This window comes from Arachis ipaensis, chromosome B08 (assembly GCF_000816755.2).
Source record: "Arachis ipaensis cultivar K30076 chromosome B08, Araip1.1, whole genome shotgun sequence".
NCBI classification, from domain to species: Eukaryota; Viridiplantae; Streptophyta; class Magnoliopsida; order Fabales; family Fabaceae; genus Arachis; species Arachis ipaensis.
Window position 1 is genome coordinate 58,944,741 of NC_029792.2, and position 22,293 is coordinate 58,967,033.

Here is a 22,293-nt window from a genome sequence, read left to right on the forward strand (position 1 = left end):
TCCCAGAATTTGTGCTATGATTGAAAACATGCTTCTTTGAACTTATATTTGCTAATATTAATCCTCTCTTATTACCATTCGATGCCTTGATATGTGTGTTAAGTGATTTCAGGATTTACAAGGCAGGAATGGCTTGGAGGATGGAAAGGAAGCATGCAAAAGTGGAAGGAATACAAGAAGTTAAAGAAATTGCTAAGCTGTCCAGCCTGACCTTTTCGCACTCAAACGGTCATAACTTGAGCTACAGAGGTCCAAATGAGATGGTTCCAGTTGCGTTGGAAAGCTAACGTCCGAGGATTCGATTTGATATATAATTTTCCATAGTTGTCCTGACGATAAGTGATGCGAACGCGTGATCCACGCAGATGCGTCGCAGTGGCAAAAAACCAGCGTGTTTGAATTCGAAACCAGCAAATTCTGGGTTGTTTCTGACCCAGTTCTCGGCCCAGAAAGCACAGATTAGAGGCTATAAAGTGGGAGAATGCATCCATTCATGAGACAACTCATACAACATACATTCATACATAGTTTTAGGATTTAGATGTAGTTTTAGAGAGAGAGGCTCTCTCCTCTCTCTTAGGATTTAGTTTTAGGATTTAGGATTATTTCTTCTTCAATCACAGGTTCAATGTTCCTTTTATTTATTTTTCCAATTTAATTTATGAACTTTTCCATGTTAGATTTGAATATTCTATTTAATATAATTTGAGGTATTTCAGTTATAAGATTGTTTTATTTATGCTATGAATGCTTTCGATTTATCCAAATTATTTTCATTCGAGTAGATTCTCTTCCTTTTTGGCTCTGGTTAAGTAATTGGTGATGCTTGAGTTATCAAATAAAGCAGTGGTTGAAATTAGCAGATTACTAATTGATCTAGATCTCTCTAAAGCTAGTCTTCCCACAGGGATTGACTAGAACTTGAGGATTAAGCTAATTAGTCCACTTGATTTACCTTCATAGTTTGAGGTTAACAAAGTGGGATTAAAACCCAATTATCATCACCATTGATAAGGATAACTAGGATAGGACTTCCAGTTCTTATACATTGCCAAGAGTTTTATTATTTATTTAAATTAATTCAATACAATTTACTTTCTTGCCATTTACTATTCTTGCTTTTTATCTTATACATTAAAAACCCAAAATTCTACCTTTTTCATAGCTAATAATAAGTCATACCTCCCTGCAATTCCTTGAGAAGATGACCAGAGGTTTAAATACTCGGTTATCAATTTTATTGGATTTTTTTAAGTGACAAATAAAAATGTTTGTAAGAAGGGATGATTGCTTGGTATAGAAACTATACTTGCAACAGGAATTTATTTTGAATTCTAAACCGTCAAGCATCCGTTCTTCAAGATGCTTTGTTGCTTCTGAGCCTCTGCTTCCCTGTTGTCTTCTTCCAATCATGCGTGCTCCCTTCCATGACAAACTGTATGATCCTCTCGGATGAAAAATACCAGGTACGGCCTCTGCACGGCTAATCAACTGTCGAATTTCTCGTCTCGGATGAAAAATACCAGGTACAGCTACCGCACGGCTAATCATCTGTTGGTTCTCACTAGTGTAACACCCTAACTACCAAAGCTCACGCTTCCGGCTGCGCAACTCTGATAGCTCGGACATTACGACGACACTTATACTATTTAATACTAAAATATGAGCCTGTTTAAAACTTTAAACCGCAATACTGCTCCCAAAAATACTTCCATCCGATAACGTACATCCATAGATACCATACAACTTACAAAACTCATAAAGAGTACATCCATATGTATACAAATATATATATAAATAATATTACAAACATAATCCAATACAATTCCTATCCCTCTTACAGATTATATCAAGATAAAGGCGAGGGTACGGTAAACCATAACTAAAACAATACAGAGCATCTCAACAACAATTAAATAAGCTCTTCGTAACTTCTGCACCCATATCCTGAAAGGGGAAAAATGTAGGGGGGTGAGAACATCATCCTCAAAAGGGTTCTCAGTAGAGGGTTTTTGGGAATTACTGTAATAGGATACATGAAGATAACCGCACCAGTGATTAATAATCGTCTCATGCCTCTTTTCAAAAATGACGGTTTACAATAAGAATAAAGTCGGAAATCTTTTCTAAAAGAGGAACCGTTCAATTCTCAAAAACTCAAAAGCCTTTCAAAACAGTTTATCTATGCTGAACCAAAACAGCCTTTCATATTTTATTTCAAACCAGAAATACAAAACCGAAAGCAACCATCGGTTCATCTCATTTCAACCACGGCCCTAGGCCCAAACAATCCAACCATCAACCAAACACCACAATCCAACAGAGTCCCAGTAGCAAACACAAATAGGAAGATGCAAGCACAAACAAACAGTTATTGCAAGTAGAACAATTAGCAATTATTCACATAGGCAAACCAAGTATAATATGCACACCCAAACAATGTCACATAGATGCATATGATGCATGCCTGTCCCTAGTGGCTGATAATATCATCTGTCAGTTATATAGCCAACCCGACACGTCCTGGTAGCTAACCATGGACAGAAACACCCATCGCGGAGCAAGTAGGTTTGAGCTACAACCCCATTGCTACTACCCGCTCAATCCAGAGCCAGTGGAATAACCACTACTGCGGCTACTACCCAGGCGGGTGTTTAAAAGCTCAACCTGGAGTGAGTGGAATCACCACTACTACCGCTACTACCCAGGCGTCACAGTCTCTAACCTGGAGCAAGTAGGACGAACCACAACCCTTGCTACTACCCAGGTATCTCAAGCATATATTCATTCAGTCCCAGCCATGGATCAACATCCATCTCAGCCATCCGGCTTAAATTCATAATTCATAGTCAGCCATACGGCCCATAACTCATTCGGCAATCAGCCATAAATCAATATCATACACAACCATTCCGGCTCACGGTTCAATCCAGAACCACCCAATATTCATAATTATACACAGCCATTCCGGCCCATAACAAAACAGCACTTCCACCATTCAACATCATCAAATTCATAAAACCGGCATTTAAGCCATAAATCACTTTTCTCAAGCAATTTCACTTTGAAATCAAATTTCAACTCTTTTTAGCTTTGGCTTTTAGAAATCTCGTTTCTCAAATCATCTCAGGCTCATACCAAATTTACTCAAAGTGAGTTGTCTTGCAAAAGTTCAGAGTTCAAAGAGTACTTAAAACCTTTCTCAAAACATTTCAAAATGAAACTTGTCAATAGACATTCAGGTTCTTGCAAAGTCATTGAAACTTCTTTAATTGAAACCCCCAAGTCAAATTCAAAGGCATAAACCCTTTTCGCATTCAAACAGCTTTAAAACACAAGTTTCATCTAAATAACTTTCTCTTGAAAGAGATACAATGCCTTTCTTAAGAAGCAAGACTAAATCACAATTTCCTCTTTACTAACTCATTTCGAAAGCATGAATTATCCTTTTCTTGATAATTCAAATAAAATAGTAGAAGTCTTTAACTCATCATTTTCCAGACAACATTTCAATAAAGACTCGGATTTTATAGAATTTTCGGCAGCATCTCCCCTAAAACTTGGACTTTGCCACCCGGTTCGGGTCCCAACTAAACCGTTCCACAATTCTTTTCAACAGTCCAGAATCCAAAATCAATTCAAAATCAAGCTAAATCCAACAGTCGCCTTAGTGGCATATCTCAAGAAAACCATTTCAAAGTCAACTCAATATCAACCGATTTAACTCATTTCCAAAGCTTTAAAGAAACGGTTCAGTAACAAATCATTTGTCCAGGATCAAGTCAATTAAAGTAAACCAAGCTGAATTCAAAGGTGCATTCGACTTTTCACATCATCAAATAATTGACTCAAATCAAATCAATCCTCAACGGATTAAACTCAGATTTCAAATCTTTAAAGAATCACTTCAAAACAGTACATTTTACAAAGCCGCACAACAATTCAGCCAAACAAACATTCATAAGCTTTCGAGACAATCAAGTCATACATAAGGCCGATACAATCACCAAATACACATTTTCTCACATCAGTATCCATATGTAATAATTCCAATACATAAAGTATAGTTTTGGAAAGCGCCCCTACCTCAAAACGCAATTCCATAACTCAAACGCGCCACCGGAAGTCTCTATCAACCTGAAGTTACCGGCAGCTCGCATCACAGCTTTGTTCACTTTTGCGGCAGCAATTACAACCCTTACGCGCAACATGAGGCTCCGATAGCTTAATCCTAGAAAACAATATTATTGCGAAACCTTAAAACACATCACGGGATATGAACTGGCAAGGTCTCGAGGCAGAGGTACTTACGGTAGCTAAAGAATACTGACCGAACCAAAGGACACAAGCCTCAGCGATGGTTCCGTTAGTAGTTCCAGCAACAGATGAAGCAGTCTCCAAAACGAATACTAGTTGTAACATACATCTCTAAACAGAGTCAGCAACCATCTCCAGTAAAGGCAGCGACAATGTAACTTACTATAACCATTTTATTCAATACAACTAGTGTCAGCAACAATGCTTCTAGGTAGGAATGAATTGATGGAACAAGAGAGAATCGGAAACAGGGTAAGGCTTACCCAACAGCAGCGGTTCCAAATGGAGCCAGGGCAAGACCAGAGCAACATTAACTCCACAGCGGCAGTGGCGCCTGGTCAGAATCCAAAACCCAGGAGCAGAGGCAGAAAGGCATCTCCTTTCCCTGATTCACGCGGCGCTGTTCTTCGTGGTGCTCAATCGGTGATGGCATGAGCTCCGGCGACAGTGGACTATGGAGAGGTCAACAGCGGTGAGGCAAGGCGCGGTGGTGACGCAGCTGGCGGCAGCTCTAACAGCAGCGACAGCAGCAACGTCCTCTACCCCCGCGCGGGTGTCCTCTGATCGTGGATCTCCAAGAACAACAATGACGGCGCTGCCACACGGAACGGCGACAGGGACTTCTCCTCCTCGCGACGGTAACGGGTCGGAACGGGCAGATCTGCGCGGACGAGTCAGACCCGCGCCTCCTCTTCCCGCGGCTAAGCTCCCTCACTCCCGTTCTTCCTTCGGTGTGACATGGCGGCGGCGGCTGGCAACTCGGCGGCGACGGCGATGCCCACCGTTGCTAGCCGTGCCTCTCTTCCTCCCCTGCCTCCCTCTGTTTCCCCCCTGTTTCTTCCTAGCCCTTTCTTTCTTGTGTTTTCATTTTGTTTGCAACTGCTGCTGCTGTTAGGGTGCTTGTGTGGTTGAAAGGGAACCGGGTAGGGTTTTCAGGGTTAGGGTTTCTCTTTCAAAAATTAGGGTTGGGCATTTTAGTAATTTCAAATAAAAATAGGGATATTATAGTAATTAGAAATAAATTCTAATCCATTAATAATAATGTATAAAAATACTATTTGCTCATCAATTTCATAAATTATTTTCAATAAAATGCCCAAATCTAAAAATTAGAAATAATATACTTAATTTCTTCATTTTCCAAAATAGTAGTAATAATATTTAAAATATTACTTATTTAATCTAAATCATATAAAATCCTTATTATTTCATAACTATCAACCTTATACTTTAAATATAGAAAATAATCCAATAATTATAAAATTGGATAATAATCATAACTCATCTCAATTTTAATAAATCAAAACTTGCCTTAATTATCTTTAATAAAATAATTTCTAAAATTAAGGCTATAAATAACTATATGATTTGAGACTTGATCATAAAAAGACTTTTCAAAGATTCTGGGTCTTACATTCTACCCACCTTATAAAAATTTTCGCCCTCGAAAATTGATACAAAATGAAAGAAATTCCATAACAGTTCACCCTTGAACAAATTTAAGGAAGAAGCAAAAATATCTCAAAATATAATCATGTATATACGATTTCCAAATACTTTGATCGTCATATGCATAAGGGTGCAAAGGTAGTAGTGTGATTGCAAAGCAAACATTACAAGGTAGGCTCGATGCAAAAGATAACATGGGTCAATCATGTGATAGTAGGGCAAAACATCAAAGGCTATAAAACAGGATGGGGTTAAAACAACGTGCTTAACATCCACACACTAATCTCATATCAGTCTCAGGGCTTCAACTTTCCAACCTCATCAGGCACTTAACAATCCCCATATCCGATCATAAGCCTAACGACCGCAAACCCGTTCGCAAGGAACAAAACACCCACAACTATTAACGTTGCACACCTACCGCTTCAACTTTCGTATGCACACATCACGTCTTAAAGAACTAACGTATCGCGTTACTATATCTACAGATCGCACGTGATATCAAAACAATTCTCGAGTCTACTCAGAAGGATACCAGATTCAGAAAGGAATGACATGTGTCAAGAATAATACTCATAGATTTGGGAGAATGTATCCAATCCAAGTAAACAAGGACACTCAACCAATGAAGTTTGCTAGAAATAAATCGATTGACAACTTCAAAGATAACCCTTGTATCAAAGAAATCCAACAGGACCAATAAGAAGAAAATTCAGCGCATTATTTTGAAACAAACTCAAGCTGAGTCGAGGAAGCATGAGGTTTACAGAAGAGAATATTTCAAACCCAAGACAAAGCTCACAGAACTCAAGAGCATGATTAAAAATACTTTCGAATACATTGTTCATGAAAGAGTCAAAAACTTGCAAAAAAAACCACTTCGCAGTCTAAAAGAAAAGTTGAGCAACAAACATTCTTCAAGAGAGTAGGAAAAGCATAAATGTGGCTTTACTTCAATACAGTTTCATGCTGAAGTAGATCATGTAGAGTTTTAAAAACAAAATGCACACAAGTTTGGCTAAGAGCTAAAATATTTCCTCAAATATTTTAGAAAGATAGTTAGGTGCACAACCTAACCAAAAGCAATTCATAAAACTCGGGAAGGAATCAAATGCTTGTTCAAAAATTTCCAAAGTCCATATTTAACAAGCGTGTATAAAAGTTTTAGCAAGGATGAAAGAGGAAGTTAAACTCTTTTTAGAAGAGAAATTCCGAGGTAAAAATTTGCTTACAATTTGGTAAAGCAAATAAGTGGTGCGTTACAAACGAACCGATTTCCACTAAACAAGGGAGCTTTCCAAAACCTCATTTAAAATGGCGCATGCCAACTTTAAATTAATTTCGTCAAAATTGGACAATGATTTTCAATTTCAATCAAGCAACAGAAAATAAATTCCGTTTAATATTTCTTCAAAGAGAATTCAAAACTTCTTTAAAAAATTCAAAGCAAGACTCCAAAAGTGTTCTTAAAATCACCATCTCAGAAGAACATTCAAGAAGTTTAAGATGTACTAAAAAGGAGTCAAGCCTTGCAAGAAAGGATCTTAAACCAAAGTAGTCCAAACAAGATTCACTAGGCATGAGTCATCAAACAAGCTTTGAATTGATCCAAAAGAATACAAAAGTCATAGGAAAAGACAACTCAATCATTAGTAATTTCTCAAAGGTAATTCTTTAACTAAAAACTCTTGTAGATAAAATGAGAGAATAAACAATACACTAACTTGAAACGAATCAAACTGACTCATAAGAATGAGATTCACCAGAGAAGAAAAACCAAGATCAATGGAAATGTTCACAAAATGTAAAAGATTATTTAAAAACAAAGTCAAGTATGACATTCATAGAGATGGAAGGCTTAAGAGAGAATTTAGTCTGTTCATAAGAAGAAAGCCATGAGTCCAACATTTTCAAAAGAACAACAATGGCATAAGCCATGTAGTATGCTAAATCAAACTCAAATCAAAATGAATTAAGTAAAGTTTATCAAACGAAACTCAACCGAGACAAAAGTGGTAAATCCTTTCTTTTCAAAATTTTGAAAAATATCCAAATACATAATCAAATGAAGATGTGCACTGGAGCTATAGTAGAATTACTAGAAAGTCAATTTACTTTTAAAGTAAGTGTAGTTCCGTAAACCAGTAAGAGTACATGCGAGGTATTAGAGATAAATAGTTATTAAACTGTATAAGAAATCTTCAAAGATTCATATATAGATAAGTACATATCTAATCAACAGCAACTTTATAAAAATCTCAAAATTGGCTGTAATTCACTGTCAAATAAGAGGAACACTGAATCAACAATTTCTCTAAGAATGGACTAGGAATCCGGAGTTAAAATGCACAGTGCAGTAGGACAAGTTCAAAGTCATGTCAAAGGATACATGAATCAAGAAGAACTCAAACAGAGAAAGATAGATACAACAAGGAGTTCAACCAAACATATGCACTTAAGATCAAACAAGAATGCATATGAATAGAGGAATAGAGTTGAAAAGTCAAACTATTTTTCAAAGGATTAGCAAACAAGAACTTCAAGTTAGGACATGAAAGAACAGGTCGACTCAAACAAAATCCAAAACACACAACTGAATAGCCTCGAGAAATAGTTTACAACATTCCCAAAACCCACGATTCGCTTTACTCAAAACTAGTACGTCATCTATGATAACCCATCAGTGCTTTCATATACATAATTCAATAGTATTAAGCCGGCCAAACTTAATACCAAGAATTATGCAACGCAAGACTAACGGCATTAATCAATAGATCGTCATGTGCATAAAGCTCTAATTCTTGTCATTCGACAAGACCTATTCCATGAGAAACGCTCAGAGTATGCAATTGAAGCATAGTCGGTCCATTCCTCAGGCTCTACAGGAAGGACTGCTCTGATACCATAATGTAACACCCTAACTACCAAAGCTCACGCTTCCGGCTGCGCAACTCTGATAGCTCGGACATTAGGACGACACTTATACTATTTAATACTAAAATATGAGCCTGTTTAAAACTTTAAACCGCAATACCGCTCCCAAAAATACTTCCATCCGATAACGTACATCCATAGATACCATACAACTTACAAAACTCATAAAGAGTACATCCATATGTATATAAATATATATATAAATAATATTACAAACATAATCCAATACAATTCCTATCCCTCTTACAGATTATATCAAGATAAAGGCGAGGGTACGGTAAACCATAACTAAAACAATACAGAGCATCTTAACAACAATTAAACAAGCTCTTCGTAACTTCTGTGCCCATATCCTGAAAGGGAAAAAATGTAGGGGGGTGAGAACATCATCCTCGAAAGGGTTCTCAGTAGAGGGTTTTTGGGAATTACTGTAATAGGATACATGAAGATAACCGCACCAGTGATTAATAATCGTCTCATGCCTCTTTTCAAAAACGACGGTTTACAGTAAGAATAAAGTCGGAAATCTTTTCTAAAAGAGGAACCGTTCAATTCTCAAAAACTCAAAAGCCTTTCAAAACAGTTTATCTATGCTGAACCAAAACAGCCTTTCATATTTTATTTCAAACCAGAAACACAAAACTGAAAGCAACCATCGGTTCATCTCATTTCAACCACGGCTCTAGGCCCAAACAATCCAACCATCAACCAATCACCACAGTCCAACAGAGTCCCAGTAGCAAACACAAATAGGAAGATGCAAGAACAAACAAACAGTTATTGCAAGTAGAACAATTAGCAATTATTCACATAGGCAAACCAAGTATAATATGCACACCCAAACAATGTCACATAGATGCATATGATGCATTCCTGTCCCTTGTGGCTGAGGATATCATCTGTCGGTTATATAGCCAACCCGACAGGTCCTGGTAGCTAACCATGGACAGAAAGACCCATCGCAGAGCAAGTAGGTTTGAGCTACAACCCCATTGCTACTACCCGCTCAACCCAGAGCCAGTGGAATAACCACTACTGCGGCTGCTACCCAGGCGGGTGTTTAAAAGCTCAACCTGGAGCGAGTGGAATCACCACTACTACCGCTACTACCCAGGCGCCACAGTCTCTAACCTGGAGCAAGTAGGATGAACCACAACCCTTGCTACTACCCAGGTATCTCAAGCATATATTCATTCAGTCCCAGCCATGGATCAACATCCATCTCAGCCATCCGGCTTAAATTCATAATTCATAGTCAGCCATGCGGCCCATAACTCATACGGCAATCAGCCATAAATCAATATCATACACAGCCATTCCGGCTCACGGTTCAATCTAGAACCAGCCAATATTCATAATCATACACAGCCATTCCGGCCCATAACAAAACAGCACTTCCACCATTCAACATCATCAAATTCATAAAACTGGCATTTAAGCCACAAATCACTTTTCTCAAGCCATTTCACTTTGAAATCAAATTTCAACTCTTTTTAGCTTTGGCTTTTAGAAATCTCGTTTCTCAAATCATCTCAGGCTCATAAGCCAAATTTACTCAAAGTGAGTTCCCTTTTTAAAACAAAGCCGCTCTCGGCATCCTCTTTCCGAAACTTCCAAAACCATGGAAAGTTAAAGATTCACTTTGGGAACATTCAAAATCACCCATCCCACAATGGGATTTTATAACAAAGTTTCTCGGCAGAGTCCCAAGTCTTTAGGGGAGAATAGCATAACTCATTTCGCCGAATTCATTTAAAATCATTAAAACCTTGGCTTTCCAATTTGAGTAATAAAATAGGATCTAAGCCAAACCGAGTCACGTAATCATTTACTTCTTTCAAAGCCATTTCCTTTACTTAGGCAAAACCAGCTTCAACCCCCATGATAAATTCTAAAGCGTTTTAACTGTTCAAAATTGTTTGTCTTGCAAAAGTTCAGAGTTCAAAGAGTACTTAAAACCTTTCTCAAAACATTTCAAAATGAAACTTGTCAATAGACATTCAGGTTCTTTCAAAGTCATTGAAACTTCTTTAATTGAAACCCCCAAGTCAAATTCAAAGGCATAAACCCTTTTCGCATTCAAACAGCTTTAAAACACAAGTTTCATCTAAATAACTTTCTCTTGAAAGAGATACAATGCCTTTCTTAAGAAGCAAGACTAAATCGCAATTTCCTCTTTACTAACTCATTTCGAAAGCATGAATCATCCTTTTCTTGATAATTCAAATAAAATAGTAGAAGTCTTTAACTCCCCTAAAACTTGGACTTTGCCACCCGGTTTGGGTCCCAACTAAACCGTTCCACAATTCTTTTCAACAGTCCAGAATCCAAAATCAATTCAAAATCAAGCTAAATCCAACAGTCGCCTCAGTGGCATATCTCAAGAAAACCATTTCAAAGTCAACTCAATATCAACCGATTTAACTCATTTCCAAAGCTTTAAAGAAACGGTTCAGTAACAAATCATTTATCCAGGATCAAGTCAATTAAAGTAAACCAGGCTGAATTCAAAGGTGCATTCGACTTTTCACATCATCAAATAATTGACTCAAATCAAATCAATCCTCAACGAATTAAACTCAGATTTCAAATCTTTAAAGAATCACTTCAAAACAGTACATTTTACAAAGCCGCACAATAATTCAGCCAAACAAACATTCATAAGCTTTCGAGACAATCAAGTCATACATAAGGCCGATACAATCACCAAATACACATTTTCTCACATCAGTATCCATATGTAATAATTCCAATACATAAAGTATAGTTTTGGAAAGTGCCCCTACCTCAAAACGCAATTCCATAACTCAAACGCGCCACCGGAAGTCTCTATCAACCTGAAGTTACCGGCAGCTCGCATCACAGCTTTGTTCACTTTCGCGGCAGCAATTACAACCCTTATGCGCAACATGTGGCTCCGATAGCTTAATCCTAGAAAACAATATTATTGCGAAACCTTAAAACACATCACGGGATATGAACTGGCAAGGTCTCGAGGCAGAGGTACTTACGGTAGCTAAAGAATACTGACCGAACCAAAGAACACAAGCCTCAGCGATGGTTCCGTTAGTAGTTCCAGCAACAGATGAAGCAGTCCCTAAAACGAATACTAGTTGTAACATACATCTCTAAACAGAGTCAGCAACCATCTCCAGTAAAGGCAGCGACAATGCAACTTACTATAACCATTTTATTCAATACAACTAGTGTCAGCAACAATGCTTCTAGGTAGGAATGAATTGATGGAACAAGAGAGAATTGGAAACAGGGTAAGGCTTACCCAACAGCAGCGGTTCCAAATGGAGCCAGGGCAAGACCAGAGCAACATTAAGTCCACAGCGGCAGTGGCGCCTGGTCAGAATCCAAAACCCAGGAGCAGAGGCAGAAAGGCATCTCCTTTCCCTGATTCACGCGGTGCTGTTCTTCGTGGTGCTCAATCGGCGATGGCATGAGCTCCGGCGACAGTGGACTATGGAGAGGTTAACAACGGTGAGGCAAGGCGCAGTGGTGACGCAGCTGGTGGTAGCTCTAACAGCAGCGACAGCAGCAACGTCCTCCACCCCCGCGCGGGCGTCCTCTGATCGTGGATCTCCAAGAACAACGATGACGGCACTGCCACACGGAACGGCGACAGGGACTTCTCCTCCTCGCGACGGTGACGGGTCAGAATGAGCGGATCTGCGGGGACGAGTCAGACCCGCGCCTCCTCTTCCTGCGGCTAAGCTCCCTCACTCCCGTTCTTCCTTCGGTGTGCCATGGCGGCGGCGGCTGGCAACTCGGCGGCGACGGCGATGCCCACTGTTGCTAGCCGTGCCTCTCTTCCTCCCCTGCCTCCCTTTGTTTCCCCCCCGTTTCTTCCTAGCCCTTTCTTTCTTGTGTTTTCGTTTTGTTTGCAGCTGCTGCTGCTGTTAGGGTGCTTGTGTGGTTGAAAGGGAACCGGGTAGGGTTTTCAGGGTTAAGGTTTCTCTTTTAAAAATTAGGGTTGGGCATTTTAGTAATTTAAAATAAAAATAAGGATATTATAGTAATTAGAAATAAATTCTAATCCATTAATAATAATGTATAAAAATACTATTTGCTCATCAATTTCATAAATTATTTTCAATAAAATGCCCAAATCTAAAAATTAGAAATAATATACTTAATTTCTTCATTTTCCAAAATAGTAGTAATAATATTTAAAATATTACTTATTTAATCTAAATCATATAAAATCCTTATTATTTCATAACTATCAACCTTATACTTTAAATATAGAAAATAATCCAATAATTATAAAATTGGATAATAATCATAACTCATCTCAATTTTAATAAATCAAAACTTGCCTTAATTATATTTAATAAAATAATTTCTGAAATTAAGGCTATAAATAACTATATGATTTGAGACTTGATCATAATAAGACTTTTCAAAGTAAACGCTGGAATTAAAGAGATGAATGTAAATGGTGGAAAGTAAATTGCAGAATCTTAAATGGGAATGGGGTAATTGCTCATAAAAGTAAATGGCAGAAATTAAAGAGAATGGGTAAGATCAGAAATGGGGAGTTCATTGGGCTCAGGAGATGTTGCATTCTCCAGATCAAGTTCATTTTCATCTCTTTCTCAATCAATGCATTCATTGATCTCCTTGGCAATCTTAAGTGATCGAATTACAATTCCTTGTAATTCAATCTCTCAAATTTTGATCAATAGCCAATTCCTTGGTCAATTGCTCATGAGAAGAGATGAAGTATGGTCACTGATTATACCACATGCATTTCCCAAATCAAGTGTTGGAAGGATTATAGTCACATATCCATCCAAACCCAATTTGGTCCAGCATGAGAAAGCATTTCTAGCATGATCCCTTCATTCCTCTTTCAAGGTTCAGAAGAGATCCAAGTATGAATAGCTTCTTTTCCAAGATAACTACCCAATTGGATGAAGATCGAAAGCTTTCTAGTAAAATCAAGAGAAAAGATAGAAGAAGGAGAATGAAAACTAAAATTGATCCATCAAATTAAAACAGAGCTCCCTAACCCAATGAAAGGGGTTTAGTTGTTCATAGCTCTGGAAAATGAAAACAAAGATGGAGAATACATGCTGAAGGTAAACTAGAAGTGCAGAGAAAGTAAAATACAGAGAGTAGTTCTAGGCCAACGGCTCCCTAAAGTTTCCAACCCTCTCAACTAATTCAAAGCTACTCCTATATATACTACTCTTCTGATCTTCTAGTTGGCTCTTCAAGTCTTGGGTGTGGGCCTTTGGATTCTGAGTTTGAAGCAGTTATCTTCATCATTGGGCTTAGCTTTTCTTGCAGAGAGAAAGTGTGAAGTAGGCAGAGACTTTTAGCTCAGGACGTTAGTGGTGTTAACGTTAAGTGAAAGTGTGGGTACGTTAGTTAGATTATCGTGGCTGCTAACGTGGTTCTTCCTTGCTTCTTTTGTCCTGAAATCAAGCAATAAAGTGCATCAAAGTTCTAATCCAAGTCATGGGAAATGCAACATCCAATTTGTCATTAAATTCATGCAAAATCTTCATGAAATCATGTAAAGTACACAATGTATGCTTGAATCAAGATGTAAGTGAATATCTACCCAAAAAGAGCTTATTTTCTAAGAAAATGCATGAAACTACCCTAAAAATAGTAAAGAAAAGGTCAGTGAAACTGGCCAAAATGCCCTGGCATCACCAAGACAATGGATATGGTGGACTCCCTTGTAGTTACCAATAAGCCCCACCATATGCCTGTGAACCCCCTCCTCAACACAGCTTTGAACCACCATACTCATAAGCCCCTTTCCACCATTCACCTTCATATGACCCTAACCCTTATCCACCACACCAACCACCATACGAACCATATGAACCATAATCAGAAATACCACCTTAATATACACCATCTCCATACCCTTGTCAAAAAGAACCACCTCCATATTATAAGCCCTTTCTCCTGACAAATGAAGAATTTGGAGGAATTGAAGAAAGTTGTCAAGAGGTGGAAGTTATCAAGGAGGAGCTAGATTTTGTACTAGAGCAAGTGGAGAACGCCGAAATTATTGAAGAAGAGGAAGTGGTTGAGGACTTAGGAGATGCGGAACCTCTATGGAAATCTCAAGTCATAGAACCTCCTTCCAAAACATTTAAATTTGATGCTGAGAAGGGTGTATAACCTCCAAGACATGTCATGGTTGAAGACTTGGAAGAGGTTGATCATGTGAAGGGTTCACTAATTAATGAGTTTTTACCTACAATTGAACCCTCTCCCACTGAACTAGAGGAAGAGGTTAATGTTGCAGAATCTTGTCAAGAGGTGGAGATCATCAAAAAAGAGCCCAAGAGATTGAAGTATACATTAGCAAGGCCGCCACTGGAGATACCTTCCCCGAAGCCATTACCATCTAACACAACATTCAAGTGGGTAAAATTCTTATCCTTAAACTCTACCTTCCCACTTGAATATGGTTTGCTTGAAACAGATGGACAACTTAGAGCTATCTGCGGTTTTAAGAGTAAAAGGGAGATGGTTAGTGGTTGGCAACACCATCCTAGGTTCGTTATGGTTGGAAGCTCATGGCCTAATTGCAAAGGGTTGGTATAATTCTCAATTAATTAGGTCTAGGAGGATGTTTGACTGCTTACATGATAATTCCAAGGTTAAACAACCCGGTTGGAGCGATGATGAGCCACTTAAAGACGGATGTGGAAACAAGATTTGGGATCCCGGAATACATGAGGATCAAATTTGGGAGCCCTTAGCTTGTGAAGAACTCCATCAGAGCTTGGAGCTATTAATTTTGAAGAATGGAGCTTATTGGAAGTCCAAGCATTGATGGATGTTCAGAGATGAGTTCAAGCACAAACCACCATGACAAGGAGCTCACCAAATGTCCAACTTAAGGACTTTAACTAAAAGTGCTAGGTGGGAGACAACCCACCATGGTATGATCTTTCATTTTTATTCTTAGTTTTATTTTGTTTTATTTTTTCTCAGTGTTCATTTATAAAATTCTGCATAATCACCTGCATTCTGCATAAAAAAAATGGTGTACGACGCGCAAGCGTCTATGACGCGCACGCGTCATATGGGGGTATGCACAACCATTAAAATTAAATAAAGAGTTGTGCTGGAACGACGCGGGAGGGGTGCCTGGCGCACAAGCCAACCCACGCATATGCGTCCCCTGCTTTTTTGCCAATCCACACGTAAGCGCCCCTGACGCGTACGCGTGGGATTGCCAATCGGCGTGAAAGAGTGCTTGAATAGGGAGTTATGATGCCATGGTGCTGGAGCCGCGCGGGTTCTCACACATATGCGTGACTGACGCTCGCGCGTCAGTGTTCATTTTCAGCAACCCACGCGTACGCGTGGGCGACACGTACGCGTCGCATGGCTAAGGCAGTTTTCACGCGCACGCATGATGCCCGTGCGCGCGTCACACCCTGTTTTCCATTTCTTACTTCCTTCTTCTCTCCTTTCTCCTTCTTTCCTCCTCCTTTCTTACTTTCGTCTTTTCATTCCTTTAACTTCTCATCCTTATTCTCTTTTGCTTATTACATTTGCATACTTCCACTCATTGAATTTTAATTTTGTGCATGTTTTTATATTCTTTTCTAAATTTGATACTTTTTCTTTGGTGTTGAATTTTCTTGCTCGAATGTTAAATATCTCTTGCATTATTCTCGTGCTTCTTGACTTGTTTTATTCTGATTGGGTATTATTATTCATAAGTCAATGCTAATCTTTTATGATACTTGCATTCTATTTGCATTGATATGCACTTATACTATCTTGCATTACCCACACTCTCTCCCCCATTGTTGCAATTTTTGCACTATTGATATGCCATTTGCTTCTACTGTTTTCTTACTTGCATGTTGTAGCTACCATGTAGTTGAGACACTTATTATTTGGCATTAACCCACGCATACATTATTGTTTTCTTATCTTTATTTCTGGGTTACTTTTCTTCTTTTTCCTCTTCTTTCAGGATGGCCACTGAGAAGGGAAGGAAAAAGCTTCTCAATGAGGCGACAGACAAGTCCATCTGCACAATCTTTGGAGAAAAGCATCAGTTGTAGCAGCCCGTCCACTTGCACATCTTAGCATGAACCGAGGATGGTGCAATCTTTAAGTGTGGGGAGGTCGATACCGACTTCCGTGGGTTAGTTATTTCTCATTTTAACACCAATGTTTAATTTTCCTTGTTAAATTAGTTGTTGCATTTGCATGTTTGATTGCATGTTTGTTTGATGTTGTGCATGTTCTTCTACCACTACCTGGTTGGAGTGATGAATTCTTATTCAAGAACCTTTTTATTGCATTTCACTAATTTAAATTAAAACTTTTTTTTGTTAAACTTGTTTGAATATTGTAATTTGGAACATGGTTTATAGCTAAGAACACACAACCTGTGAGATTTTGAGCTTAATTATATGATTACATTATTTAATCATAATATTTTATTCTTGTGTGTTTTCTTCCCTATGATTGCAATCTATAGTTTGTTCCATTCTATATGTCAATTGTTTAGTGTTTTTGCATGCATACATATGATTGAGGCTATCATTTGTTATTAGCCCACTTATCCTAAATAGCCTACCATTTCAATTACCTTTGTTTGCCACTTTGAGCCTTTTAATCCCCATTTGTTCTATATTTTACCACATGACTAGCCTTAAGCGGAAAAACAATTAATTACCCCAATTGAATCTTTGGTTAGCTTAAGATAGAGATTGTTTATCAATTTAGTGTGGGAAATTGTGGGAACTTGGGTTGATAAAAATTGTGTTGACAAAAGTATTAGGAATTTGGGTGCATACTCATGTGATACCAGAAAAACCATATGCATTGATATGTTATGTTTGCTTTCATGTTCATAAAAAAAAACAATTTTATTATAATATAAATAAATAAATAAATATCGGACAAAATTACCCCAATGTTAAGTTTAATAAAAGATTAGTGCATATGTGGTAAAATTAAAGAAAATTTGATACATGAGTATGTGAAATTATACAAAAGTGAAAGGGTAGCTAGGCATGATTTTGGAATCACATAGAGTGTGTGTATGTTAGGTGAGAGCTTAGGTTAGTCAAAGATTCATATTATAGCTCACTTGACCATACATATATCCTCACCCTTACCTTAGCCCCATTACAACCTTGAAAAGACCTCATGATGTTTGCATTGGTATACTAAATTTTTGTTGATTGGTTAGATAAAGAACAAAGTTTTAGAAAGCATGACTAGAGAAGAGTAGAGTAGATTAACCCTAGACACTTGAGAGATTAGAGTGCATATACACTTCCAGTGAGGGTTCAATGCTTGATTCTATGTTCCTGACTTTCATGAGCTGTCTTCTTACAAGTTTACTTGTCTCTTATTGTGTGATTTGAATTAGTGGAATCTGATTTATGTTTGTCTTGGAGAATTTGGTTACTTTTAACCAAGTAGGTAGAAGTATTTTTGCATTTAGTTGCATTCATATAGATAGGTTGCATTTCATAAGTTTTACCGTTCCTCTTCACTCCTTTATAGCTTCTCTTGAGCTTAGCATGAGGACATGCAAATGTTTAAATGTGGGGAGATTTGATGCACCACTATTTCGTGGTACATTTTATGCTTAATTGAGTGGATTTTATCCACTAAATTCACACTTTTTCACATAATTTGCATGTTTTACATTTTCCTTCCTAACTTTGTGCTATGATTGAAAACATTTCCCTTCCTAATTATTAATCCTCTCTTATTACCATTCAATGTCTTGATGTGTGTTAAGTGTTTTCAGGGTTTATAGGGTAGAAATGGCTTAGAGGATGGAAAGGAAGCATGCAAAAGTGGAAGGAATACAAGAAATTGAAGGAATTGCTAAAGCCTGACCTCTTCATACTAAATTGATCATAACTTGAGCTACAGAGTTCCGAATGAGGCGGTTTCAGTTGCGTTGGAAAGATAACATCCAGGGCTTTAAAATAATATGCAATTTACCATAGTTGCCATACTGTTAGGCAAAGCGCACGTGTGCGTGACGCGTACACGTGATCTTGCGAAAGTTCAGCGACGTGTACGCGTGACGTAAGCGTACACGTGACGTGCGCCATGTGCAGAAATTGCAGAAGACGCTGGGGGCGATTTTGGGCTGGTTTTGGCCCCAGTTTTTGGTCTAGTAAACACAAATTAGAGGCTGCAGAGTGGGGGAATCATTCATTCAATGACACAAAAATTCCTTCACATAATTTTAGATTTTAGATGTAGTTTCTAGAGAGAGAGACTCTCTCATCTCTCTAGGTTTTAGGATTCTTAGTTTTATTCCTTTTCAATTTCAGATTTCTATCTTAGTTTAATTTAGTTTCTCTTCTACTTTTATTTGTCTTAGCACTCTAGTTTATTTATTTACCTTATTGATTACTTTGTGTGGCTACTTTAGTTTATGAGTTCTCATGTTAAATTTGATTTTCTATTTAATGCAATTTGAGGTATTTCATATTTATGATTGCTTTCTTCAATTTATGTTATTGATGCTTTCAATTGGTTGTTTGGATTTTATTATCTCTTATTGCTTTTCTCTGTTTTTATGTTATGCCTTCCAAGTGTTTGATAGAATGCTTGATTGGATTTTAGTGTGGATTTCTCTCCTCTTGGCTTTGGTTGAGTAATTGGAGACTCTTGAGTTATCAAACTGCTTTGCTGATTGATAATTGAAAGTTACTAGTTGATTTGGATCCCTCTAAAGCTAGTCTTTCCTTAGGTGTTGACTAGGACTTGAGGAATCAAACTGATTTATCCACTTGACTTTCCTTCATAGTTAAAGGTTAACTAAGTGGGAGCAATGGACAATTCTCATCACAATTGATAAGGATAACTAGGATAGGACTTCTAATTCTCATACCTTGCCAAGAGTTTTCTTAGTTAATTTAATTTCTTGCCATTTTATTTCCTTGTTCCTTACTTCAAAAACCCAAAAAGATAATTTTCCACAACCAATAATAAACTACACTTCCCTACAATTCCTTGAGAGACGACCCGATGTTTAAATACTTTGGTTTATTTTTATTGGGTTTTGTTACTTGTGACAAACAAATTTTTGTATAAAAGGATTCTTTGTTGGTTTAGATATTATATTTGCAACGAGGATTTATTGTGAAATTCTAAACCGTCAAAAATCTGTTCATCACCCATACACCCGACAGGGAGGTAAATAAAGGGTCTGCATACACACAGCTGGGTGCGTGTGCACAATTCACTGAATAAATGGGTATGTTTGCATATGCACAGATGGGTGCGCATGCACAAATGACAATTTTTTTTATTAGGTGAAAGGGTCATATGTGCGTACGCACAGGTCTGTGCATGTGCACCCAGCAGGGAGCATAAATTGTATTGTGCGTACATAACTATGCATGCGTACGCACAAATCAATGGAAATGGGTTTTTGTGCGTACGCACAGGTGGGTGCCCACGCACAAAATCCGGTTTTTGCAAAATTTTAAAAGCTCTAAGGCTCCAAACATGATGTCCAACAGAGGTTTTTCAATCCTAAAACACATTATTCCTTAAGAACAATTCATTAAAACTAAAATGCAACTAAACTAAGCTAAGTAAGATAAGCAAGTATTAAAGAAACAAATGCTAAAAGAAGAGAAAATCAGAAGGATATTACCATGGTGGGGTGTCTCCCACCTAGCACTTTGGTTTATTATCCTTAAATTAGGCATTTTTTATGAAGCTCATGTCAAGGTGTTTTATGCTTCTTTTCCTCCTTGAAACTCCACCCATATTTGCTCTTCAAAGGTCCTCCGGGATCCCAAATGAAGCACATCAAACTCTCAAGCAACTCTAAGCAAGTATGAAGAACCCAAGATCGTTGATCGTCAAAGCTTATACCAAGATTCCATACTCTAGTCATCCGTTCACCTTTTTGTTGATCTTTATGCTTGTACTCGGGTGAACAAACTCTCAAATTTCCATTAAAACACCCCACTTGAAGTAAAAATTTTGATTTGGTTTCTTTGATGATCCTTAGACCTCTACTCTAACCAACATCTAATGCTTCACTATTGAACACTCCAAGAAGGACTTCAAGTTGGTGATCTGTTTCCAAGATAGCATATTGATGTGTGCCGATGAAGTTCATTGGTCAAATTGTTACCCACTCAATTTTCTCTTGGAATGGAGTTACTCTTTTAGACTCTTGCATAAAAGCCTCTACTTTTTGGTTGTCAACTTCTTCCTTACCAACTCTTCTAGCTCTTCCTCACCCACCTCTTCAAGCTCTTTCATAATCCCCAACTTTAGGGTTTATCTTGTGTTAAATTTAGTGAATTTTATCAACTTATCCCATATTTATTCAATGAAATAGCATGGTTTTGTGAATTTCTCCTAAATTCTGCTTAAGAGTAAAAATATGCTTTTTAAACCCTTAATTTGCTAAATTTAATTCACTTTGATTCCACTAGATACCTTGATGTATTTATTTAGTGATTTTAGGCTTAGGAAGCAAGGATTGGATCAAAGAAGTGAAGAAAAAAGCATGCAAGATAGAGAATTCATGAAAAAATAAGGATTTGGTGAATGCAAGGCCACGCGTACGCGTGACGAAGGAATTCGCCAGGCCACCCGTACGTATGACATCCCGCGTACGTGTGACACTTGTCACGTGACCTCATTAAAGGTACACGCTGGGGGCGATTTCTGAGCTCATCCAAGCCCAAATCCAACTCAACTCAAGAAGGACCAAAGGGGGAGAGCAATTAGATAAGGTTAGAAACATATTTTAGGGTAGTTTTCTAGAGAGAGAATGATGACAAGTCATCTTAGCCTAGTTTCACTAGCCTTTTTCTTTTGTTTTCAATTGATTTATGCACTTTCTTGAGCCATAAGCAAGCCAATTGGGTGGATTTTCATGCTTCCTTTGATTTAATCAACCATAGATGAATTAATGTAATTTCATGAGGATTTATGCTATAATTGCCACATATTATGAAAGAATGACAAACTCATGATTTTGAGCATAGCTTTGATGTGTTTGGTTGATTAATGATAGGTGAAGAAAGCTTGGAGAAAGGTTGAAGCAAGAAGGAATGGCTAGGAGCAAAAGAGAACAAAAAGTTTGAGCAAAAGTTTGCCTCAAACTTTAGCTCAAACTTTTGGATAAGTGAAAATGCACCAGGGAACAAAAAGCTTGAGCAAAAGTTTGCCTCAAACTTTAGCTCAAACTTTTGGAGAAAAGCTTGAGCCAACGTTTGCCTCAAACGTTTTGGCAAGCGTTGGCATCACAAATCAACACCCTGGAGAGAAAAAGTTTGCGCCAACGTTTGCCCCAAACTTTTTGGCAAACGTTGGCGCCATCAGCAACACACCCTGGAGACAAAAAGTTTGCGCCAACGTTTGCCTCAAACTTTTTGGCAAACGTTGGCGCCATGAGTGTGCATAAGGGGGCCAACGTTTGAGCAAAAGTTTGACCCCAAACTTTAGCTCAAACGTTGGTAGCAGCAAGAATGGGGTTGCTGATGTAAAAAGTTTGAGTAAAAGTTTGCCTCAAACTTTTACTCAAACTTTTACTCAAGCTTTTACAATTCCCAACCCGGTTCACTTCGGTTCTCTTTC

General features: G+C 38.0%; 1 protein-coding gene and 1 long non-coding RNA gene across 3 annotated transcripts; both read right to left on the minus strand.

Moving 5' to 3' along the window:
• On the minus strand, positions 1,912–5,269 carry LOC110265910. 2 transcript variants are annotated; one of them, XR_002352463.1, is made up of 4 exons: positions 4,581–5,266; positions 4,312–4,479; positions 4,087–4,231; positions 1,912–1,947 (listed from the first exon to the last, which is right to left on the minus strand). It is a non-coding gene; the product is annotated as an uncharacterized LOC110265910 (long non-coding RNA). The 2 variants fall into 2 exon arrangements; XR_002352462.1 differs by having other exon boundaries at positions 4,087–4,479; positions 4,581–5,269.
• LOC110265314 lies at positions 8,571–11,961 on the minus strand. The gene is made up of 4 exons (XM_021108250.1): positions 11,732–11,961; positions 11,487–11,631; positions 9,001–9,053; positions 8,571–8,584 (listed from the first exon to the last, which is right to left on the minus strand). Exons 1-4 carry the CDS (start codon positions 11,820–11,822, stop codon positions 8,571–8,573), a joined length of 303 nt encoding a protein of 100 aa, XP_020963909.1. The 5' UTR covers positions 11,823–11,961.